The sequence below is a fragment of the Wyeomyia smithii genome, chromosome 2 (genome assembly GCF_029784165.1).
Source record: "Wyeomyia smithii strain HCP4-BCI-WySm-NY-G18 chromosome 2, ASM2978416v1, whole genome shotgun sequence".
Classification (NCBI taxonomy): domain Eukaryota; kingdom Metazoa; phylum Arthropoda; class Insecta; order Diptera; family Culicidae; genus Wyeomyia; species Wyeomyia smithii.
Genome location: NC_073695.1, coordinates 19,829,838 through 19,855,964, shown reverse-complemented (window position 1 = coordinate 19,855,964; position 26,127 = coordinate 19,829,838). Strand labels below are relative to the sequence as shown.

Here is a 26,127-nt window from a genome sequence, read left to right as displayed (position 1 = left end):
TCGTGTCATCAGGAAATTTGTGGGAGAGTAAAGATCAAGTGATTATGCATCACAAAAAAAGAGCAAAATATACTTAAAAAATAAATATAATTAGACACCGTTCAGATAGAATGTAACCTAAGTTTTGTTTTGTTCTGACTGTTACTGGCACAAACCTCCCTTTCTACTAGCGAACCTATACATTAGAGAAATGACAAGACACTCACCGTTAAGGCAACTGTCAACATCAAAACGGGCGAGTTGTATCATTTTGCATTGCCGTTATCCGTTTTGATGTTGACAGTTGCCTTAACGGTGAGTGTCTTGTCATTTCTCTTATGTATAGGTTCGCTACTTTCTACGCTAACATCACATTTAAAACTGAGTGGTTTTCCATTCTTAAACTGAGTACTTTTAAATTCTGAAAATGGTTAGTCCTAAATTCAAAATGAATATTTTTCTATTCAAAAACTTGATAGTTCCAAAATCTAAATCGGTGTAGGTTTTAATTTCAAAACTGAGTAGTTTTAAATTCAATAAATGGATAATTTTGTACACATAAACTGATATTTTTTTAAGAACTAAATGAGTTTTATTAAACACAAAAAATGAGTTCAATTGGATACATCATTCTGAATAATAAATACACAGTATTTGCCCATACTATGGTTACACAATTTTGAATAACAACAGAGTTACTCAATTTTCGTGTTGTTCCACTTTTTATGGAAATGAATTGTTTTCTAATCATTTTTGAATTCATTTTAGGGAGCGTGTAGGGCAGTCGGTTTACTGTCATTCATCCATGAACAACACTAGCACATGCATTACCGTACCGCATAAACAGTTTGTTTTCCATACTCCACGCACATGTGAATATATTTTGAATTCCGAATTTTGGTTTTTCATACAAGTAAAGATTAAAAAAAAGAATGGCTATCAACGACTCAACAAAGGGTGATCGAAAGGATAAAGCCGGTAAGCAAAAATCAGCCTTAAAACCGCATGGAACTGTAAAAACGGAAAAGAAGAAAATAATTTTTAACGACGAAGGAGAGCAACACGAAGTTCCGGTGGAATTGGCGGATACAACCGCGAACGAACCGAACTCTGATAAGAAAAGTAAGGTGAAGAAAAAACACCGACCAGCAAATACTCTGCAGGAGAGTAGCGATAAAATTGAGAACCGCTGGTACGAACATTTCGATGGATACAATACTGTAGGAGTGCTGGTAGAGCTTAAAGATGCTGAAGTAGCTGAACTGCGAAAACTTTGCCAAAATGCATTCGATGCGGAATGTCGTAATCTATCGAAGAATGATCCCTCTGACGCTAAATGGTTGCGAACAGCACTGGAGAAAGGAACTTCGCGTGATCGAGCAAACGCTGGAGCATTGCTAGTACAAACAAATCCGCTGTGCAATCTATCAGCTCTTGAGACGGTCGTCGGTATGGTTAAATTATCTAACAAAGGTCACCTGGACGTTGCTGAAATATTGACTGAGCTTATGCTCAATTCATTATTGCCTCCGTTCAGAAAACTAATTTCTATTCCCCTTCGCGGTGCTGACTGGAAAAATGTTAGAAAGCAAGATCTAGAAAAAGGGTTACGGGACCAAATTTTTGCTCACTGGCATTTTGAGGATGCACTGAGAGACGTCTATTTCACGTTCCTGAATAATTTGTCGGCTTTGATTCAGACGGGTCAAGACAACAGCAAAATGAAAGTTATTCAGTATGCATCTAAGTTGTTTACGATGATTCCGGAGAAGGAAGCATATCTACTATCGATGTTGGTCAATAAACTTGGAGATCCAGGTAAAAAAATCGCGGTAAAAGCAATGTATCATTTGTCAGAGGTAGTGAAGAAGCATTCAGCCATGTGTCCAATAATTGTCACCGAAACAGAGAAGTTGTTGTTTAGAAACAATGTATCACCGAGCGCTCAGCACTATGGGCTAAGCTTTCTAGCAGCCATAAGTAAATACGGAGATTTTAACTCCTGTGAAAAAATGATCAATATATGTTTTTCCTTTTTCAAAATTTTGACCGAAAAAGGCGAGGTAAACTCTAGAACCATGCAAGCAATTCTCGCATGCCTGCGTAAAGCCATTGGAAACATTAAACGGGATGTTGACATAGCTGATTTCGTTAAACCGGAAGTACTCAACACGGTTTATCGATTGATTCATTTAGCGGATATTTCCATTGCTTGCCAGGCGCTTTCTCTACTGCTGGAAATCACTGAAAAGAGAGGTTCGGAGCAAAATCGGTTCTACAATGCACTTTATCGAAAGTTATTGGATCCTCAGTTGGCAACAATAGGACCACGAATATCGAACATCTTTTTCTATATCATCCACCGTGCGATTCAGAACGATCCATTACCAGACCGGGGACAGGCATTCATCAAACGGTTACTACAGGTTGCCTTTTATTTCCCGCCATCGCGGGTCTGCGGCGTCTTGATTGTCGTCAATAAAGTGCTTCGAAAACGTAAGCATCTCAATCACGACGGATGCGATCCTTCCGAAGAGATCAAACCAGAAGAAGGTATTCGAAGTGAGAACCAAGCAGAAATAAAGTTGGAATCTGGACGCCAGGTAACAGAGTACGACCCGTTCCATCGGGCTTCGGAGTATGCTGGTGCTAGATATACTCTTAAGTATGAACTTAATCGATATTTGGAATATTTTCACCCAACGGTGCAAAACTTTGCTCAGAGCATTATCAATGGTGAGTAGTTGTCGTTTTTCTGATTAACAAAGTTAAAGACTCGTTTTCGTCATTTATAGGAACTGCCCTTACATACTACGGTGATCCACTAAGGGACTTCTCGTTGGGTCATTTTCTGGACAGATTTGCGTTTAAAAATCCTAAAAAACCAAAAACAGAAGTGGATGAAGATGGGAAAGAGGTACCCCGTAAAAGGCCATTGGGAGTTGCTCAGCGGAAAGGTGACTATGTACCGAGCGGTTCCCGCGGCTTGCCCGTGCATTCGCTTACCAGCCAACAATGCACCGAAGATGAACGGTACATCTTTCGGTAAGGAATACTGTTTTTGTATAAAATATAGATTTAAAGAATTCGGTTTTTCATCTAGGTTTCTGGAACAGAAACGTGAAAAAATTGAAGCCGCAAAGGAGTATGCCAAAGCGAAGAAGGCTGAAGCAGGAATTATTGATGATGAAAATGCAGATTCGGATGCGGAATCGTTGGACGACGACGAATTCGAGTCATATCTGGATCGTCTGGGTGTGCCCGGCGGAAACGATGGTGCAGCTGACATGGATAAAGAAGTAGATTTTATTCGCGAGTTCGAACAGGATTTAGCCAAGCAAAAAGATAAAAAGAAGTTCAAAAAAGCAGCACCGGGTGAGGGTAGCGATGCTGATGATGATGATGACGAAGACTTTGGCGATTGGGATGATGCGCAAGACATCGACGATATGGATGAGGATGAATTTGCTGATGATGATAACGATGGCGATGTGTTTAGTGATGGTGGTAGCGTGTCTTTGGATGAAGGTGGCAGCGATGAAGAAGATTCAGATATTGACGAGCTAGAAGTATCCGAAAAGTCCCGAAAGCGAAAGAAGACGTCTGGCATTGATGCTAAAGAGTTCCAGAAGAAGCTGAAGACGAATGACTTCAACTCACTATTTGCTGCGGCCGATGATTTCTCGGAGATGCTCGAGCGAAATGTCACCTCGAAGGATAAATCACACGGTACGCTAGGAGAAGTTTTCAACAAAGATAATGCGTCCATGAAGCAAATGGCTTGGGAGCAGTCGCGTTTTAGCGGCAAAAATCGGATGCAGAGTGGGAAGAAGCGGTTTGTCAGTAAGAAGCACGGTCGGTCTGGTAAGGCGGAAAACACATTTTCAAAGGCAAGAGGGCAAAAATCGTTTAACAAATCGACTAAAAAAGTCAGCAAGGTGGGCGGAGGTAAGCGGAAAAAATAGTTCCCACGTTGTTTAGTTCTTTTTCTGTTGTTTATTGTATGTGTACAGTTTCTACTGTAAGTAATATACAATATTACGTATTTCTGTGTGAATTTGATTCTCCGAAACTTCGATGATCTATCTCGTTTTAGTAATGAATTTGTAAAATGTAAATTTCGTCACTTGGAGTATCAATTGCTCATCAATTTGTTTATGCGATCAATGGGGGATTTTTAGCACTACAGAGGTCTAAGAGAGAATCCAAAAAACTTATCTTCTGTAATAGAACCCATAATAACGATGGTTTCGCCATACAAACCTTATCGGTTCAACATTGTAAGGCGGTTGGAAACACTATCGGTCAAACCATAATTAGGAGCCTTCTCTGCATCCTCAGAAAGGCCAGCATGTATAAAGGATTCGGACGCATAAAATCGCACAATCAATATGTATTATACTTGTTCACTTTTATTATTTTGCCTATTTCTTACACTCGTCATACTGCTGGTAATTTCTGTACGGAGCTGTCACGGTTCGCTGTTCCTCGGGGGCCGTCTGCTGCGATGTTGATTATTTGCATTCTATCGTTTCGTTTAAGTGTTGTACAGATTGCAGTTGTCACTTTTTTGTTTTGATGTACGTTGCATTCGAAAAAAACGACACGACTATCGTAACTGTCTTTAATTATTCATAACCATTCTGCTATTTGCTACATCTTGACGTTTTAGTTGCGCTATTGCGATTGGGTTTAAATTATGCAAATTTTTCTGTTTGATTTGACGTTTTGATTTACTTTATTTTAGACTGGAACTGATTTGTGTTTAATGTTTATATGTGTATGTGTTCTCTACGTTTGAATAGTAGCAGATTTTTGGGGTGAATTACAGTTACTATTGAATCGCTATAGTTTGCAGCTACGTAGCATAATAGTTATTTGTTGGATGCGTTTTCACACGTTTGCTAACTGGAGTATTTATTTGGTTTGTATCTGTAGAGTGAATTCCGCAGGGTTCAGGAACGGAAAAGTGTGGGAGTGTGTAGGTGAATTTATTTCTGTAATTGTTTATATGCTGGGTGAATGGCGATATTTGTATTCTGTCGTTAATTGTGAATATTTTTTTTTCGGAATTCTTATAAGTGTTATTTACTATCGATTCGAACAACGCTTTTTAGATTTTCCTGTCTATTCGCTAGAGTAAGTATGAATAATTCGTTTCATTCGCATGTAGTAGTATAATATACTTGCATCAATTAAGTATTTCATTCATTAATCATATATTAGACTAGAAAATAGTTTTTTAATTGATTTCATATATAGATGCTCTTTATCGATACATTATGCTGCAATATTAAAAGTCTAGTTAACCTAGCCACTCAGGTGTTGTCAATAGTATTTTATTATATTATCAATTCATTTCATATTTTTGTTAGCTCATAAGACAAATAATCCTTCGAAACAAGGCATAGGACCGATACCTTCCGTTCAAGTTACGGAATCTACATGTTACGATCATAGTTCTAAAGTCACATGTATCGGATGTATTACTCCTAGATGTGTGCGTCCGGTTGTCAGCTATAGTTATGCTGTTGGTCGCCACGAACCAAAGTCGTCAGAAACAGCCAGTAAATCAAATAAAGAATAAGGTGAGTTTTTTGTAAATCAATTATTTCAGATGAGCAATGATTAAATTGACGATTTGTGTTTTTTTTGTTAGTATTGTTAGATTATTTCAGCGCAAAACTTATACAAAGTAACACGCACCACGAAGACGCGTGCTGGTTAGGAGTTAGGACGTTCTATCAGATCGTCATAATTCAAACGCATCGAATCAGAAATTGAGGATTCTGGAGTGACTAACGGAGATAGTTTCGTTTCGATTCACTATCGGAAATGAATAGATGGTCCTCAATCTACTACTCGTACCGACATAAATGAGTTGCTTTAAAGTGTTACTCTCGACTAAAACGGTTCCTAGTCGAAACATCTACTACTTTTTTCACTATCAAACGCTGTTGATATAACAACTGAAAAAGTGATGGAAAAAATTCGATACTAAGCGATCGATTCGTTTGTTGAAGCTTCCATTCGTAATTCGGGGGATCCCTACGGTGGAAGTTAGAATTTTTTCTGAACGTATGCTCTCGGCATAACAGTTTTAAACATGCTATACTGCTAGAACAGCTCGGTTGAGTCGACTGTTTTGATATACTTTTTGTTGATTATTTATTATACTGATTTGATTTGTGATTCGCTCCTTCGGTAATTCCTGTATTGGATTTCTCGTTCTATTGTTTTAAAACCAGTTAAAACAATGAGACGTTGCTTCTTTCTTTGGTTTCATATCTGTGCCTACGGATAATTTTGTTGTTGCTCACTAGAGTGTTAAACTATGATTGACAACGTTCGTTCGGAAACGACGTTGCACTTCTAGTGTCAAACTACACAGCATTAATATTTCTTTGCGAATGGTTTTTGATTCTGATTTCTATTTGATCACTTTATAGCTTGCTCTATTAGTCAATTCACTTGGTCTAGGATGGGCTACGAATGATCATCCTGCGTCAATTAGATATTTTAGCCGGTGATAATAATTAACCGCTATCAAACGCTTCTGCATCGTTGCAGTCACGAATTCGGCATTTCCTTCTGTCTATTTTCTACGATCAAACGCTCTAAATCGACCTAGTCGGGAGGAAAACAAAGCAACCTCTATCGGGGTCGCTCCGTTCAGCCAGCCTTAGGCCAGTTGCATCTTTTTGCAGTTGCACAGCCACTTAATGATTCGTGCATTACGCTCGATAATTGATGGTGGTTCGCTTGGCCTATAGAGAGCTGGATTGGTCAAGGTGTTCAGCGGTCCTGTCAACTGTCCTGGGGTAGCCTGTTGCTGTTCGTTGCTTATTTCAGTACTGTCCGGCAGTCGCGTGGAATCGATTGTGCTAACGTCTGAGAAGAAGACGGCGCTAGATTCGTCCGAATCTCCAGTATCTTCAGCCGAAAGCCGATGTATGTCACTGCCCGAGTTACTTCTATAATTGTTTGGGGACTTGGATCCCTTGGAAGGCGCAATGTATCTTTCGTAAGTTTCATCATTCAACCCAAGCCGGTCGAAGAAATGCTCCAGCTGAGTAAGGCTGTCTGATCGAGACCGCTGTTTCTCTAGCAGTTTCTGCTGTTCGCGTTCACGTTCCCGCTCTCGTTCGCGATCGTTCCGTTCTGATAGTCGGTTCCAGTAACGATCGCTGATATCACTTTTGGAGCGTAGTATAGGTCGACGATCGTCATCACCACCGGTACTGCCACGGCCATCACCACAGCGAGAGTTGGGGTTACTGATGGCCGATTGACGGCCTCGATTCTTAAATCGGAGACACTTTTGCCGTTTGAACGTGCCCAACGGTGGACTTAGATCCAGCTGTTGATCTTGTGGTGACAATGGAGACACCGGTGATAGCGATGACATTGGTCCGTGGTTCTTGTAGTACTTACGAGCAGCGGCGGCGCTTCGATCACGTGCATCATCGTAATATTTTTGCTTTTGTTTTTCGCTGTAGTCATCCTGGAAGGCTTCTGGAACTTCGGGTGTTGTGAAATTCAAAAGGCAGTCGGCTTCCTCGCGAATTTTAGCGCGGCACTCAATGCAGTCATAACGTAGCGGCGGAATTCCGTATGCGTAGTATGAATTTCCACTATGCTGTGTCGATGATCCGCTATCCCGCCGGTAGTCGGCTCCTCCTCCCATCATTATGGCCTCCTTCGGTTGTTGCTGTTGTAATTGTTGTTGCTGCTTACAACATGGCTCGCTGTGGTGGGTATAATGACCCGAAGAACCACCCGAGTCACGATTGAAGGAGCTGCCGGATCGATTGGATCGATTCCCACGACTACAGCAGCTTAGTGCTTCTGAATGCGGCGAATGGCGACTGATCTGCGAGTGCAGATCTGGCAGCGACTTGTGGCTGTTGATGTTATATGACTGCGTCGGGGAATAATCAGATTCATCCTGGTGGACTACCGCCTGGGAGTGTGAGTATGAGCGCTGGTAGTTGTAGCGGCTGCAAAATGACAGAAAAAAAGATCGAATTTCGATTCACATTTTATAACGGAGTAAAACTCACCTATGGCCACTATTACGCTTCTCCGGTGAAGCTGAATTTTCGGCATATTCTGCCGGTGGGCTTATAGCGCGGTAATCATCCGTCAGTACCAGACTATCGTGAACACCGTACAGATAGAGATCTTCGTCGCCCACGGGATGGGGCGGGAGAGATTGAGGTGATAAAAATGCACTAGGAAAGAACACCGACATATCGCTCGGTTGTTCCGGATGTACGGTCAGCTGCTGCTGATAGTTTTTCGGTGGTTGAATGTAGCCGATGTTGTTGATGCAGTCATTCCCGGAAAGACCAGCTCCACTGATGTAGCTGGTTTCCAGCGGTTGCTGACCATATTTAGAATTGAGGGCTATCTCCGAGGGAATTATTGTCTCTTTGCTGTCGGCGGTGTTAAGTAGCTTGCGTAGTTTGGTCTGCAGTAGGTCAGATCCCGAAGAGGCACTGCGCCGACTGGCTGGTCGCTGTTGTTGCTGTTGCTGTACCTGTGTGTGGTGCAAAATCGGCTGCAGCTGAGAGCTGGATTGGGGTAGAGTGCGCGAGGGTGATAACATGTCTGAAAGCAAAGCACATAAAATATCGTTTAATTACGCGGCGACACCCATCGAAGAAATTAGCATATCCGCTGAACGTGGCATATCTTTTGCATCGTCGTCGGTAATGTAATATAATGCTTTTGGCATGTGTCTCCTTTTTGTTACATGAGTCCGCTAGTCACCCCGCCAGCAGATGCGATCGATTTTCACCGAATAAGCCAGTAGCCGCGCGGTTGTCGTGTGTCGAATTATACAAAAAAAGCTAACGCTTGTTCCGGTTTCATTCACCTCATTCACCTAAGGAGGGGGCCGCAAATTTAATCATTTTTGTTTTGCACGCTCGCTAATTAATTCGTCAGCTGTGCAGTTTTGTCGGCATAGAAAATAATTGGAGTTGTAGTAAATGGCTTAGGTAGTCACCAAGGTAGTTTTGAATTACTGTGCATAAGATTTAGATATTTTCTATGAGAAAATATATCACAATTTCAAATAATTTTGAGTAGTAAATTGAATTGATTTTGGCAACCTAACTAATATAGAAGCATCGGTGGTTCAGTGGTAGAATGCTCGCCTGCCACGCGGGCGGCCCGGGTTCGATTCCCGGCCGATGCAGAGCTTACTTTTTTTGTAAGACATTGGTTTGCAACTGCATTGCAATCGTATTAATTTTTGTGTTCACCTTGTTACCCAGTAAACATCAACCAAATTTCTATTTGAAGATACTGTGGCTTGTTGGTAATCGTTGCTACATTTTGCCATATTGAATCGAATTGTTCCACTTTTATTCTTCATTAAAAATAAATTTATAAGTGGAAAACTGTGCGGATTTATATTGGTGGCAGTACGAAAAGTTTATACGAAATTATCTAGTTATTTAACTATATCATCTAGTTTGTTCTATCAGAAAATAATTCTTAAAAGGTCGAAGTTTCATAACAGAATGATCCAATTATAATATATTTTCAGAGCAAAGCATAGCGAATACCATTCTAAGAGTAGTGTGGTGTCATGTAGGTATCTTATGTCTCCCATTGTAAACCCAGAATTACATGTTAAACTCAGAGACATAATTGGTTTCTTAAAAAGTGATCAAATAATCACACGTAGGTATACATTGTAGTTTTTAATTGTTTTACCGAAAGTTCAACATTAAACTTAAAAAAAAAACGTTTAAAACGTTCAACACTATTCGACCACAACTGGGCCAAAGCCGTTGCTTTTACCCGAACACAAAAGCACAAATTTTCTTCATCCGAAAGCTCTGATGTCATGTATCTGCTTCATTGTGCTTTTTGTACGGTCGATAAAGCAGATACCGGCCACCGGCTCGGGTGAAGCTTGAGTTGCACTACGACTGCCTAGGTATATGTTATTGGAGTTATAAACGTATAAAGCATTTCTAAGAATGAAATGTAAATCAAAGATTAAATTTATAGAATGTCCGTGAATCATGTAAAAATAAGTTCAAAAGTGTATTAACATATCAACTTATAACATTATGTTGATATGTTTTTTGTTAATTTGGAACGTATATATACGTGCTTTTCACACACCAAAGCATGTGTTTCCGTGGTGTAGTGGTTATCACATCCGCCTAACACGCGGAAGGCCCCCGGTTCGATCCCGGGCGGAAACATGATTCTTTTTTGTTGAAAATCACAAACCTTTCGTTTTTATATTATCCGAGCAGGGATGTTTTGTTGAAATGTCTTTTTTTTTTTTAAATTATAAAAAAATTGAAGTTTGGTCACATACCAAGGCAAAGAAAGCGTATTCCCTAAAATCGGGAAGATGTGCCCTGATTCTACTTACACGATCCCGAAACCGGACCGGACCCGCCGCTACGCATGCTGAGCTGCTGCTGTCGGTCCAGTACCACTTCCGACTTGACGTAGAACGGTTTGCTTTCGGCCAGCAGTTCGACGGCGGACTTCCGTTTAGAATTGCGCATATTGTGATAGTGAATGGCGGCGGCTTGCTGCTGCTGCTGTTGTTGCTGCTGCTGCTGATAGTAGATGGTCTGCTGATGAGTTGACGATGAGATGGTCGTCGTCGAGGTCGATAGATACGATGTTGGCGGTGTGATGATTTGCTGAGACAGTGCTGCGGCCGCAGCAGCTGCAGCCGCCGACGATGGGTGATGGGATGGCAGTGAGTGGTGCTGCTGCTGATGGTAGGGTGAGTGGGGCGTCACGAGATGAGTCTGCCCGGAACCCGGATGGTGATGGCGACTGCTGTGCCGGGGACTGTTGCCGTAAACTACCGCTGCCATTGTTGTGTGTTGCCAAGTTTGATATCGCGATACGAATTCCTATGCGTTCTAGTTGCTTCTCGTGATCGGGCTCTCTATCGTTGTTTCAATGATCAACAAACACAAGTCTTTTTCTCATTGTTCCATGTTGTTTACACACAGCCGATAGTAATTCTGTTCGAAAAAGGACTAGTTTCCGCTCTACAAACTTCTATTTGGGGCCCATTGTTGATTCAATCTGTGAATTTTTGAAGAGAGGAAAAGAAAATGAAATTAATATAATATATAAAATAAAACAGTTCCAAGTACAGTTTCCTGCAATTTCTGGTGAAACCCAATTTTTGTGTATTTATTTGTAAGACCGATTTATCATAAAATAAGAAATTTATCGGGCTCCCGGAGCGAACTCAATAACCATCAGGTTATTCGATGCAGTACTCGTTCATGTGAATTATTAGAAGTACAAATAGACGATTCCAGTTTCAAGGTGGTGGTTTTTTCGATTCGTTTGTGTCAATTTATAGCAAAAAAATAGACATTTCATGCAATATTAGATAGACAGCTGGGCTGTGCGAAAATTAAACAGCAAAAAGTTTTGCATAAACACAACGTAGCAATGTTTGTCGTTTTTTTTTTGTTTGTCCAATGGTGACGGTTTTTATTCAACGCCGGTAATGGCGTGATGTCGAATGTTTTTGAACCTAGGAAACGCTTACGCTGATATTGAATGGTTTTCGTATAATGCAGGTGCTAATGGCACCAATAATGTCTAGTATGTATTAGATAGCAACAATATGTAGATAGGTTACAAAGTTAATTTTTATTTTGAAAAATCTCCAGGAAATGTGCATTACTTTGCAAACATTGTTAATAAAATTTAAAAAAAAAAACATATTTAAACCGTTTATCAGGAGATGCGGCTGAAACTAAAAAGTCTATTTTCTTGGTAGGTCCTTTAAATCTGTTTTCAAACTGAGTTTACTCCTATTGATGAAATTTCGCCATGACAGTGCTTGAAGTAACTTCTTAAGTCAACATTTTTTGCCATTGCAAACGCAAAGCCTCGGGTTCGTCAGGCTGATCCAAATCTTGTATCAAATCATTAACAGCATTTTTTCTAATTTTCAAAATACCAGAATGCTTTCTTCAGCAAAGTTGTAGGAAAATCTATAAGAAAAAGAATTACTGAACACTGTTATCTTCTATCTGTACGTCTGATATGACGAGATAGAGTTTTACGAGAAACACTCCTCAAAATTAGTTTTTCGTCCATAACTTTTTCGGTAATCGTCGAAACAATTCAAGATGTTCTAAGAATTTGTTCATTCTGCTAAACCTCGCATTTTTGTATAATATATTGGTTTGATATTTATATTTGTTGTAAAGATATTTCTAGTTTTTTGCTGAAAATAGCCATATTTTGAGTCCATACTTCTCCAAAGGTTGGAGATAGTAGCAAACTGGCCTGTATGTATTTGAAAGTCAAAAGAACTGCATTACTCAAAAGAGTTCAACTGTTTCTAGTTGTATCCAATCGAGTACTGAATGAAAGGATAACACTCCTTAAAATGAGTTATTTGTCCATAACTTTTTCTGCAATCGTCGAAACAATTGTTGTTTGATGTTTTAAGATTTTGTTCATTTTGCTAAACCTCGCATTTTTGCAAAATATATTTGTTTGATATTTTCATTTGTTGTAAAGATATTTCAAGTTTTTTGCTGAAAATAGCCATATTCCGAGTCCATATTTCTCCGATGATTGCAGATTATTTGCTTGCATTTATAATCCGGTATTTTTTCCACAGGACTTGATATAAATGTACTGAAGCGTTGCACTGTGGTCCAGAAATGAAAAAAGATGGTCAAAAGTTATTTCTCGTAAACGTTATATTATAGAGCAATACTGTCTTCGGGAAAGTTTTTGAGTAAAAAAAAACCCTTCTTTGTATATTAACAGATCCGTGATGAATCCCCCTACAAGTGCGATAAAAAAATATTTTCTTTAAACATCAATAATTTTTAGCGCCGTCTTTGGCAAAGTTTTTCAAAATATTATAACAAAAAACTTTGCTGAAGACACTAGGTATCTATTTTTCAATCTTGCTGAGCTATCTGATTATGTTCAATTATGTTTAAAAAAGGGTTTTTGCCGTTAAAATTCATATTTTATACCACTATACCTTTGAAATTTTCACTGAACTTTTAAAACAACATCAGACCTTTATTTTTATATGTTACAGCAGACTTTATTTTATGATAATTAGGTTTCTATCAATTTTTCCTGCCAAAAAATTAACTCTTGACAAGAAATTTTCGATTTTCTGCCGTTTCCCAACACATATTGCAGAAATTTGCAGAAACTTCCAAAATCATGGAACAGAACATCTTTAACGTAAGTTTATTTATGTCACGTTGATCAATAGCGGATCTTTGTTGGAAAAAACATAGCAAGCTTTGCATTTTTACATTTTGATGCATCTTTTGAAATATTATTATGGTTTTGGTATGTTTGCGATAGCAGCTACGTAATAGCTCTGCTTGTTGTAAATTTGTTTGCGTACACTTCAGGCCACTTGGCGTATGGATCAACGACCACCATCCACTGGTCCAGCATAGTCCACATGAATTCGTGACCACGGCTTATCACAAATGGGCCAGGATTCCGGAGTTGTCTTAACAGGTGGTTTTCAATCATTGCGCACGAGTTCTGTGATATAATTATCAATTCCTAAATAAAAGACGAAACTTCGTCCAATGAACTGCGAACCACACCAGGATATCCGCTATGGAACTGATTCAGGATTTACGTTTGGAACTTGCTGGGAATGCTAACTCTGTCGTGGAACAGAATACAACCGTCGACATGGACAAGAGTAAAGGATTCTCGCCTGTTGAAGCAGGTACGAACGCCTGGACTCGCGATTGATCGTATATCCTAGGTCAGTCTTCACGAATGTACTGCAGCACCGTTTGCAGCGCCTTGTCATTCTTCGTTGCAATATGCTCACCATGTCATCTTCTAGGCAACCGGTGCAACCGAAGTCGTTGTTGAAAAGGCGAATGAGTCGAAATCGTAGTTAAATGGCATCAACTCCCACCACTGAAATCTATTTGCTCTATATAATGAAATACCTTTTTTTGACCCAAAGATTAACAGCAATGGCTTGTGGTCAAAGAGAAGAGTGAATTGTCGACCCAACAAGTACTTCTGGAACTTTGTTACACCAAAGGTTAGCAAGGGCTTCTTTTTCGCGCTGTCCATAAGCTTGCTCTGCCTGGGTGAGGGATATCGATGCCTTGTTCAAAAACTTTCGTTTTGTTTGTTTCCTATTCAAAAATTTCTTTTTGTTCCGATCATGCTCAAAATTGGTATAATTGTTCCTTATCGAAAAACTTTAGACCCGTATTTTTTCGTTTGGTCCTTAGGAGTTAGGATACTCCTTTTTGAATGAGGGTTGTCCCAAAATCGACAATCTTTTTATCGAAAATGTGTAACTTTTAAGCTGTTAGACCGACTTAAAATCTTTCAATAGCAAATTGAAGATAACTTATAGGTCTTGCAAGGAAAAATAGAAAATCTTTATTTGGCCCTTGGAGTAACAATGTTGCGTCCTGGGAAAAATGGAAAAGTGTGATTAATTTCCCTTAGGTTAGATCGTTTCGAACTGTTCCACAAGATTTCACGGTAGACATGAGCTCTAGAGTACATGTTTTTTTGGACTTCCGGTAGTATGTTTTAAACTTGATTTAAAAACTGGTTGCATTTATGACAAACAATAAAAACAAACAAAAAATACATAAATTTCTCTTCGAAACTTGTTCATCAAAAATTGGATCAAAATTGAGGGAGTTACAGATATTCTAAGTTAAGTTAAAAATGGTGATTTCCGAACCCGAAAACCATCGAAATTGCCTGACACAGTATTATTCAAAGAGCTTCCAAAAAACGGTATCCTTACCGATTCCCACCGATTCGGAAAAGGTTGTTCAGAATGTAACAAACCTCGGAAAATATAAAACAGAAAAAATACTGTTACGAAAATCCTAGGTTTTAAAGGAAAAGGTTGCTTTGAATAGTAATGTGTCAGCAACAGCTCTTTTTTGAACTGCTCAAAAGACTGCTGGCAATCGGTTTTCCACTGCCACTTCGCATCTTTCTTGAGTAGTTTGTCGAAAGGTTGACGAAGCACGTGGATGTTACGAACAAACCGATCGTAGAAATTTAAGGTCCTAAAGAAAGACCGAAGTTCGGAAACGTTGACTAGTGCCGGAATAGAAGCGATAATTTTGAGCTTTTCTGGATCGGGACAGATGCCTTTGCTGTCAATAATGTGCTTCAAGTACTTGATTTTGGTTTAGAAAAAGTGACGTTTCTCCAGTTTGACGTGAAACCTATTACGCCTTGTGTGCCTCCCAGGTTGGTCCGAAGATAACAGCATCGTCGAGAAACGAACGTACCCCAGGAATATCAGCTATCATTGTGTCAACAAGTCGTTGGCGATGATTTTACCTCTGGTTCAAGGCGGTTGAATTTGAAGAGATCCCGGTGGTCATCCACTTCCAACTGAAAGACACGCATCGCAGAGGCTGAAGACGACACGTCTGTTGAGCTGCGCGAAAATTTCTTCTAGAGTTGGAAGAGGATATAGATTGTCTTCCAGTGCATGGTTGAGGCCAGTGAAATGGTCTTCACGAATACGAACTTTACCCTGCGGCTTGCGATCGGTGCGGCTCACTCGGAAAAATCGATCGGTGTGATGACTCCCAGCGACTGAAGACGTGTCAATCGACCAGCGAAATGGTGTTGGACAGAACTGATTGCTTCTAATAAAAAACAGATTAGGCTTGAGAAATAACCTTGTCTCCCTGCAATGCCCCAGTGAATTATCGAAAACCGCCGGATTTCTTCTGATTTTGTTAATACTGTTGCGACTATACTGCAAAGCGTATCGAATGAAACTGACCATGACCTAAACATATCGATCTAGTCAATTCCGAGCACGTTGAGATCCAGTGATGACGTCACGAAACCACGCTTGACCATGCCGTCGAGGGTGACTACAATAGAATTCGCCGATGAGGGCGGGGAATCCACCGGATGCGTTGAATGCTTCATTTGGTGATATCGATTGCGAAATCAAGTTGTAGCGAAACAGTAACATCGTGATGTTGATTGTCACATATTTTTGTTTGCTTGAACTGTTAGCGTTATGGTTCACGAAAATTCCGCTGTCGTCGGGTCTGAAACTGGTCTCTTTTTAAGAGCCAGTTCGCGAGAACCGCAACCACCTTTACAAGGGAGGTTGTATCGAGGTTCTCCGATCGGACTGAAACTTTCAGGGTTTGTTTATGCATATAATAGAACAATGTTTTGCATAATGTCAGATTTTTTAAAAAGGGGTAAGTGGGGTAAAAAAGCACGTCAAAAATTGATGTCCAAAAATTGCTAAAAACTTAAAATTGATATAACTTTGTGAAAACTGAATCGATTTTCATGAAAATTGGCATGTTTATTCTACTTTATGAAGGGAACAAAATGAAAGTCATTGAAAGTTGCTATCGAGAATACATGATGAGATATTCGCATTTTTCTTAAAAAATAAGGTGATTTTCACAGCAGTTTTTCTCTTGCCAACAGATTTAGGATTAAAATCCAAATAATAAGTTTTGTAGTGCAACTCAAGAGCTTTCATTAGATATATTCGAAAAATGCGCCGTTATAAAGATGCCTGAGAAAATCCAATTTTTCTATAACATGTCATTGACCATCATTTCTAAACCATTGTGCGAGAAGCGAAATTCCGTTTTGTTTCATTGTTCTTCCATTGAGCTATAGTTTTCAGGTTATGTTTGTTTATGGACTAATGCAATAGTTTGAAGAATTTGAGGTTTTTGGAAAAGGGGTTAGTGGGGTAAACAGGCTCTTCAAAATCTTATATTCAGAAACTGCTCAAATCGTAAAATAATCGGCTTACATTCGAAGTTACAAGATGGAATGAGAGGTTATTTGGAAGCCAACAAGAGAATAAACGAATGTCAACAAAGCCACGCGATACTTTTTGTTGAGCTTTTTTTTTAATGTGCCCTTTAAAAATTAAATTACCATAAGGAAAAAAGCTTCACCGGAAGATGCTCATAAAGGAATGAGGTCAAAAGTACACCCTTCTGCAGGAATAAGGCAATTCAAACCGGAAATGTATTTATCGGTAGAACAAATAACCAGAACTAACCTCTCATTTCATCGTGTAATTTCAGGAATAAGGCGATTTTGCGGATTGAGCAGTGTATTCAGAACAAGATTTTAAAGAGCCGGTTTACCCCACTAACCCCTTTTCCAAAAACCTCAATTTCCGCAAACTATTGCATTAGTACGTAATTATTTACGATTTGAGCAGTTTCTGAATACATATAAGATTTTGAAGAGCCTGTTTACCCCACTAACCCCTCTTTCAAAAACCTCAAATTCTTCAAACTATTGCATTAGTCCATAAACAAACATAACCTGAGAACTATAGCCCAATGGAAGAACAACGACACAAAACGGAGTTTCGCTTCTCGCACAATGGGTTCGAAATGATGGTCAATAACATGTTATAGAAAAACTTGATTTTCACAGGCATCTTTATAACGGCGCATTTTTGAAATATATCCAATGAAAGCTCTTGAGTTGCACTACAAAACTTATTATTTGGATTTCAATCCTAGATCTGTTGGCAAGAGAAAAACTGCTGTGAAAATCACCTTATTTTTTTTAGAAAAATGCGAATATCTCATCATGTATTCTCGATAGCAACCTCCAATGACTTTCATTTTGTTCCCTTTATAAAGTAGATTAAACATGCCAACTTTCATGAAAATCGATTCAGTTTTCACAAAGTTATATCAATTTTAAGTTTTTAGCAATTTTTGGACATCAATTTTTGACGTGCTTTTTTACCCCACTTACCCCTTTTCAAAAAATCTGAAATTATGCAAAACATTGTTCTATTCTATAGATAAACAAACCCTGGAAGTTTCAGTCCGATCGGAGAACTTCGAAACAAGACCTAGTTGCGGTCTTCGCGAACTGACTCTTAAATTGCTTCTTCTCCGGAGTTAAGTGGATGAGTTGCTCGAAAGTTTTTTTTGCACAACCGCAGTAGTTTTCTCTATAACCAGTGCGATTGCATACTTTGCAAAGATGGTCATTTGTCGACACTGCTTGTAGGGAATACGAGGGATGGACTTACTTTCCGTTTTCGAACTCGTCGATCAGAGTTTAAATGGTCACCGGTGCTTCTACTGTCTCACCTTCGATGCGGGAAGAAAGTCTTGCTCGGATGTCTGCGTTAAAGGTTGCCTTCAGACCGCAAACGAACATCAAGCACTTGAAGTGCTCGATTTTCAAATTTTTGTATTCGAACTCTTAAAACGTCCTGTTGACGTCGCCACCGTAGGTCATGATGTCATCTGCCTCCAATTTCACGAGTAGACATTGATAGCGCTTCTGGAAAACAGAGGTTGCCTAGGGGCCGTCCACATTCCACATGAACCCAAAATCGGGGGGTCTACCCCCTCGTACCCCCTCTTGGACATTGACCAAATCACATCTTTTTACGAAGAAGAGTTTGATTCTGGTGCTTATTACGGGAGTCACTTCACGATGAAATCAGAGTGAAGTGAATACAGTCCTCCTATTACGGGACTCGCGTAAGTGAGAAAAACGTCGCAAAGTGACATCTGCCGTGAAATCTGGGTTATTATGAGTGTCATATCACTGAAGTGAAAACGGAATAAGCGACGTTTTGCGGGGAATTATTTCACGACCATTTTGAACGGTGAAATTATTCCACGAAGAAGAGATAGGTCAGGAAAATTGATTGATTTGTGATCTAATGGTAAATATTGGATTTATTTTTTACTAACGAAATGAATCCGAATTCGATCCTTGCCTCAAAGTGGTCAAAGTTTTAACTTTTAGACCGATGAAAAAAGGCACACTAGTAATACCATGAAAATTTTGCGAAAAGCCCCAAAAGAATAGAAAAGGACAAAGCAGAACAAGCAAACCAAACGCCTTCATAGTTCAGAAAGAGAAACCGAAAGAAATATAGGTAATCAATGTGCATCGAATGACTGAAAACACGCCAAAAAAGCAACACAATATATCAAAAGATATCAATTTAATTTCAGACAAGCCGGACAATTCGAAAAAACAGGAAAACTGAGCTTAAATGTCAATTACGTCAGGAAAGGGTCAAAAACTACAATAAAAAAATAACTCAAATAACCATCAACAAATTTCAAAACGTTGAAAAGTGAAAAAAGTACACAAAAGTTCATACTGGAAAACATCCCTAAAATCCAGAAGAAGTTGGAAAGAAAATAATCCTAAATATAACTTTAAGTGACTAAAACACGTTGAGGTAAAAAAAACAGAAATTCTGAAATTGTATCTGAAGGTTAGGAAAAATTTAATGTAGACCAACAATAATTTCATGAACCTTTTCTAAACCAATAAAAATCTAAATGTAGTGGACAAAATAAAAATTACTTTTGAAAGCAGTTGAGGCAAAAAACGCAAATACTAATCAAATTATATAATTTATAAAATTTTCATGCATATCATCTCACGTAAAGCAAAACAAGCCAAAAAAATATAATTTAGAACATATCTCAAATTAATAAAAAATCTATTGGTCAGAAAATTACATGATTAAAAAATTACATAATTCAGCCAGAATGCCTGAAAATCGTAAAACAGCGGAAAGACCATAATAGAAATTTACTACAAACTTAAAAAAAACCGTTTGAATGAACAAAGAAACCAGAGAAAAACAGGTAAAACAGAGACAAACAGACGTCTCTCCGAACAAAAATCCTAAAAAATCTTCTTCCTTATTCGAAACGTTATACTCATGCGGCAACATGTGAGCTTTTTGCCTACTAGCTTATTTTCGTAAAACGGTTCTTGTCTTTGCTAATGGGTGTGTACGCTTGCTTGAATCAACACAAGCGGCATTACTGATGGTTTTTGTCTTTGATAAAGAATGTGCACGCTTGCTTATAGCGATACTAGCGGCATTATATATAGCCCACTAAGCAAGCCAAATTTCAAAATTATCGTTATTTTTCTGGTCGATGGAATCGTCATCGAGTTGTACAGCTGTTTGTCTGTGGTTAAAATACTGATCTTAGGTTAGTATCTAATAACCTACCAATCAATCAATTGGTGTCTAATAACTTAGCAATACCACTATATCAAGCTTAATTTAAAACGCATAAAAACTCTAGAACATGCAGTTTGAAACATTTGAAAATAGAAAAAACGATGAATTCTGAATTCAGTTCAAAACGTTGAAAACGTCTCTAAAGGCTAGACCAAACAATGGAAGTAATGATTCAAGTCGTTTTCATCTATAGTTGTATTGAAAATTACGCTGAAAATACATATGAAGAAAATTAGGTATTCCGAACTAACTTAAAATGATTGGGAAAGCTCCTGGAATCCAGAAAAAAATAAGAAAATAATCCTAAATTTGGATCAAATTATTGAAGTAATTTTAACGAGAGGAAAAGGCCAAAAAGAAAATAATTCAAATCCAGTCAAATGGTTGTAGAACGCTTATAAATGAAAGAAAACGGTGAAACAGAAATTGATTTCAAATTTAGCTAAAAGTGGATTCATAGATGAATGAGACTGCGGACAACACTGACTCCAAATTGAGCTAAGTTAAATGTGTTTCAAAGAGTTGAAACGAAGTTTCTGAAAAATCTTTTTCTATTAACCTCAAAAACGGAAGAAAACGAAGAAAAATGTATCCTGTTTTACCTGAAATTCTTGAAAGGTTCTCAACATGTGCTCTTCATGTCTAAAGAACCTTTCCAAAAAAAAACGAAGAAGCCAAATTTATATCAAATAGTACTGACAATTTTAAAACCAGAATAGCTGTAGAATTTTTATTGCAGGCCAATATATTTTTCTGGCAGATTCAAATTCTTTTGGAAATATCATCGTGTCCACGTGAACTTTATCATTACGCCCTACCGTGGACAAGTGTGGACATTTGCGTACCCCCTACCCCCACTAAGTTGTCCACGGGGAATGTGGATGGCCCCCTACCGAAAATTTTGACCAACGTCTTGACGGTTACGGCGATCGTGACTTCGATTCATGTAACGACTGTGAGAGGCATATCCAGCTTCCAGAGTAGAAGTAGGAACAATCGCAATGATAAATGTAATGTATTCCAAAAAATACTTTTAGTGAAAAACTTCAGAGTTTAATAAATTTGCTTGAGTCTAATTTGACGGTTACAATTGGAATGAAATATTTTTTCTTTCGGTCACATTGCGATTGCTTAGAATGAAACAAAAGGTGTTTTTCTTCTCAAAACTAAAAGAAAAACGATCAAATAACTTCATATTTCATTACACACAGATTCCATGCAAAATGGTTTTACGAGAATAAATTTGTACCAACATGATCCAGATGGTTGCTGTGAAAACAAAAGACCCTTTCATTGTTAGATATAAAACCAACTCCAGAAAATTACATTACGTAATTACCTTGTTTATTTTGTGTTGTTTCCGCCGAAAGGAAAAGAAAACCTTCGAGCTGAACACCGAACCATGCACATATAATTCGACCCACATGAAACACACCACACGAATCAATATTGAGAGCTACAAATTGTAAATACAAGAAATCAATCAGTGCCAACAAGCTACCGGTAAAAGGTTATAAAGCAAAAGAAAACAAAACAACACCGCACCAGCAAGGCGTAGATCGAACTCGACCGGAAAAACCTCTTCATCACATCATCGCTCAGGCAGAGTCGGAAATTTCCCTCTTTCTGCGAAGTAAGAGAGCACACCACTCCGGACGTTCGTTCAATCAACCGCGGCGCGTACGTTTTTCCAACTTAAAATGGGCAGCCACATACCCACCGTTCATATATCTATTGCTATGCCACGACATAACAAGGTGGATAGCATCGAGCTCGGTACAAACGAAAAAAAAAACTCCAGAGCACCACCAGCTACAACCTGTCCGTCCCTTCGGAAATACCCATTCCTCCATGGTAAAGCCGGTAGTCAGACGTTTACGTGGCCAGCCGTACACATACTACCAAATCAGCGTAAAACGAAGCCGCAAATAATTAGCGATCGATGCTCCAGTGCTGATTGTTACTTTTTACTGCTGTTTCATCGAAAGGACTGTTCCTCGAACTGGGCTGAACGCGCCTCCCCTCTCTCACGCGGATCTGTTCGGTTGCATGGTTTCAGCTTTCCATAATAGCTGAGTTGATAAGTGCAGGTTTTCTTTCGGGACGTGTCGGAGTTTCTGGCAGGTTCTTGGCATGGTGCAGAATCAGAACCAAGAACCGAGGGCGCAATCGTAGCTAGTGGGTTCAGTAGTTTTCAGAGTTTTTCATGCCGTTTCTTCAAAAACTTGTACATTATTGTATGCTTTTTTATCAAAACATATTTCATAAAATTCTTTTTGCTTGTGGATAATCCATATCCTGAAAGTTGTCTTCACGTTACAAGAAACAGTTTACCTATTTCCCTAACAACATTTTAGTCGGCTCAATAGTCAGTTTATAACATTACTGCTGAGGAACAATGAACACCATCCTCGTACAGCACAAGTCAGTAAATCGATTCGAAAATTGCTTTATCAACAGTTGATAACGCCGCAGCCGTTCTGGTTTGATGAGGCTACTGCCTCGCTCTAGCCTCGCCACCGGCTGCCATCGTGAAGCGTACAAAGCATAGTTCGCCAAGTAATACGAGCTGCGGCATTGAGCGGAAACTAGTGGTAAAGTTGTTTCCTACTAATTCTCTGAATGCCAGCTACCTTGAAACGTAAGAGTAGTTCTTAGCTTAGGAGTGAGGCACTAGAAGAAAAAAGAAAATCGATGGAATTAGAATCAAGTGTACAGCGGACCTCGGCAGGAATGCTAAGCTAACAGGTTATTTATAATGTCAGGTGCAACGTGCACCATGGTGTATACTTTTCACCCAGAAAATAACACCCAACGATTAAACTTTTTCGTCGTTCCTTGCCAACTTGGCTCGGACGATAGAAAAGTTTATTCAACGAAGGGAAAATATTTCCCGGCTCGTTGATCATTGGGAGCAGTAGGTGTCTGAAAGTATTCATTCCTTCGGTGAACGATGTTACGTGACCAGGCCATTGATCCGACCGAACCATGTTGTCGGAGTTATGGCACGCACCCGTAACCCGCTCCGGTCATGCAACCCTCTGTTTGTATTATATTCACTGTAAGCATTCAGAAAGCTTGTGCTCATGCTTCGATTACTTGATAGTCTGCCTTTTATTGCAACAGTTTGTTTATATGGAAAAATCACGTCACAGAACAGTGCTTGTGGAAAGAAAGTAGAAAAAAGTAAACACATGATCGTCTGTGAACTCCACCAAATTGTGGACATTCAACGCCGGCCAAAAATCAACAGGTATTAGGTTAGGAGCACTAATCAAATTCCAATACTGGGGCGCCTATTGTACTCCTCGAAATTGTCCCATGCAGGCCCAATCCCACTTACAATGTCGCCATGAAAAACACTTAAGATGCCCAAAAAGCATATGCTTTGTTTTTGACGAGTGGACCTCCAGCTCGTTTCAGAAAGATACCCATTTTTAGAAGCTCGCAAATGACACACAAAAGACGCAACCGCGCAGTAACCTCCTTGTGAATGCGCGCGATATGAATTATTAACCAGTTTCGTGTCCATAATACTTAGCCTCCGGTCAGCTCTTGCCATTGGGGCGTTGAGAGAACACAAGTTGCGGATTAAAGTTCTCAGCGTTTTTTTTTTTGCTTTCGCGAAAACCATTGCAGCACTCCGTTCCACAACCTGCTGCTAGCCACTGATAGATGCTTTCGGAGCGCTGTAAACAATACATTTAACGGTCCGATGACAACAAAACCGGCCAACCCCGGGTGCCGCGATACCATCATCGACAAATACCTCGAGCTAGCACTGTTCTGCACGCGAAACTGCGACTTTCTCGCGTGTCTATTCATCAAAACGATTGAAGAACGTTTTCGCGAATTTTCCTTCGTTGAACTCTGCCATTGAAAAAAAATCAACTAAACCACCGAGGTATTGAGGTGTCTATCCCCCTGCAACAATCGAAGCAAATTTAGTGTGTACTGGCTTTTTCCAAGTGTTTCTTTTTCGCGAAGTGTAATAACACGGTTGAATGGATGGGCTACCGAATCCGAGAGACAAGCGCTATTGAAAAGAATTGAATTAAATTGCCGTTTTGCCGTTGATTCGTTTACGTTTACTTTAAACGAGATATTACACGCTTTTCAAGGTAAACAAAATCGAACGGCCACGCGACGAAGCCAAAAAGTGTTTTCCATTTTGCTACGTCTTACCGGTCAGCTAGCTACGCTGTTCCGGCCGGTTCGGCACTATCGATATGCAATTAGAAGCCACAATTTTCACCTCTTGAGGTGCGGCTATTTATTAAAGTGTATTTTTCTATATTTTGATTTTAAATGGTACTGCTCATATCCGTCACAATGAGAAAATAGCTGATTATATTTAAAAAAACCGGAATGTGCTGGAATTTGAACTCGAATTTTGAACAGTTTATGGGCTTCAGTGGGCGAAAGTTAGAGCGAAGTACGATAGGTTAGCAATATACTTATGTTTTATCAGGAATTTATTGATGTTTTGTTGCCATGAATAACGTTAGAATGTCACACAACATATTGGCAGAATTATTGATTTTTTTTACCCAGTGCATTTGAAGAATTGATTTGATTTGTTATACACTACCCGTCATAAGTTTGGAATCGCTCTACTGAGTATTGCAACACCCAGTTTAAATGTTGTTCAGAAAACCAAGGGCTCCTGGATGGTGATATTTTACTTTCGTAAGTATTGGAAATATTTCTAACTCGTGAGTATTGGAAAAACATCGCAGGAAAAACGCTCGAAAAACTCATTCAGCGTACACCCAGGGTCTGCAGGGCAGAAATCGAAGCAAACAAAGGGATTTTAAGGAATCGACGATTTAATTATTGATCAAACAATTAAATTAACACTTATTTCATGTCAACTCGTTAGCTAGTATCAGTAACATATCATTTTATTGTCATCAGTGCTGTAAAATTCCAGCGTTTTTGCATGAAAGTGACCAAGCCACCATAAACGTCAGAGTTTTTTTCCAGGACTATGCTATCGCTGTTAAATCTCATATATTTGCCGCGTATCCAACACCTCAATGGTCTGCGGTTCCCCTGGCAGATCAGAAAAATGTCTAGCAAAAAATCCATCTAACTTAAAATGGTTGCAGGAATAACTCTTCACCCTCACATTAGAAAGAGATAGCATGATATCATCCCCTTGTTTTTTCTACCATCACGAGGAAATATTTCTCTTTCATGCAATGTTCATTCTCTCTTCCTTTGTTTTATCATCATTCGTAGAGTAATGAAAGTCAACTCATCCGTCAAGCGCAGTGAAAACGTGTTCGTTTCATATTCACTGTTTCAAATTTTCTGAAAATTTATTTCTCTGAGTTTCATTCTGTGAACTGTAATGTTGAGAACGCGGTTTGTGTGCTGTACATAAGCATTACACGATTAGTGATGGATAAGAGAAATACTGCTACGAAAGACATTTTAGCGTTTCATTATGATAACGACAGCAAGCGTCACATTGATAGCGTCGTTTTCGATTTACCAAAGGAACGGTGAGTATCATTTGATTGGATTTTCAGGAGATTTTATTTCGTGACCGTGAACGATGCGCGTGAATTATTTCATCGGAATATGACAGCTCGTTTCAAGAATGAAATTCTAGTGTGTTTCATTGGAAGTGAAAATTGAAAAAGATTGGCTGTAATTTTTCACAGAATTCCGCTAGTGAAAATGATTTTTAAGAGCCCTGATTGTAATGTCATTAATTGTAATAAAAGAAATTGAAAAGAATGAAAATGTATATCAATGTATATCAAGAAAGTGAAAACTAAATAATTCAAGCTGCATAATTCTGAGAAACTTTATTTGCTGAGTTAAAAATGCTCTAACTTGAATTTGTTTGAAACAGCTCTGGGAGATAAGTGTTTTTCGTGTGAAATTTACTCAGGAACACGATGAAACTTTCAAATATGAAATCAAAATATACTCATTTTCGAAATATGCAATTTGTTTTTTCAAATGCAAAAAAAACATATCTGGCAACACTGCCGCTTGAAATCCGCAATAATCCAGACACCTTAAAACCATTGCATTGTAACTCTTGCAATAATCAAGCTATGACCGACCCTTTTCACCCA

General features: G+C 39.0%; 2 protein-coding genes and 2 non-coding genes across 4 annotated transcripts in view; 3 read left to right on the top strand and 1 right to left on the bottom strand.

Moving 5' to 3' along the window:
- The first annotated feature begins 770 nt into the window (after positions 1-770).
- On the top strand, positions 771-4,024 carry LOC129726120 (CCAAT/enhancer-binding protein zeta). Its single transcript, XM_055682769.1, has 3 exons — positions 771-2,715; positions 2,775-3,024; positions 3,083-4,024. The coding sequence occupies exons 1-3, from the start codon at positions 912-914 to the stop codon at positions 3,942-3,944; spliced, it is 2,916 nt and encodes a 971-aa protein (XP_055538744.1). The 5' UTR covers positions 771-911; the 3' UTR covers positions 3,945-4,024.
- Positions 4,025-4,371: 347 nt separating this feature from the next.
- The window catches only part of LOC129726121 (uncharacterized), a 104,818-nt gene continuing 83,062 nt past the window's right edge, over positions 4,372-26,127 (bottom strand). Inside the window, 2 exon segments of the mRNA XM_055682770.1 lie at positions 4,372-8,592; positions 10,385-11,061. Coding sequence (XP_055538745.1) covers positions 6,662-8,592; positions 10,385-10,844 — 2,391 coding nt within the window. The 5' untranslated portion in view covers positions 10,845-11,061 and the 3' untranslated portion in view covers positions 4,372-6,661.
- Trnag-gcc (transfer RNA glycine (anticodon GCC)) lies at positions 9,114-9,184 on the top strand. Its single transcript has one exon. It is a non-coding gene; the product is annotated as a tRNA-Gly (tRNA).
- On the top strand, positions 10,136-10,208 carry Trnav-aac (transfer RNA valine (anticodon AAC)). Its single transcript has one exon. It is a non-coding gene; the product is annotated as a tRNA-Val (tRNA).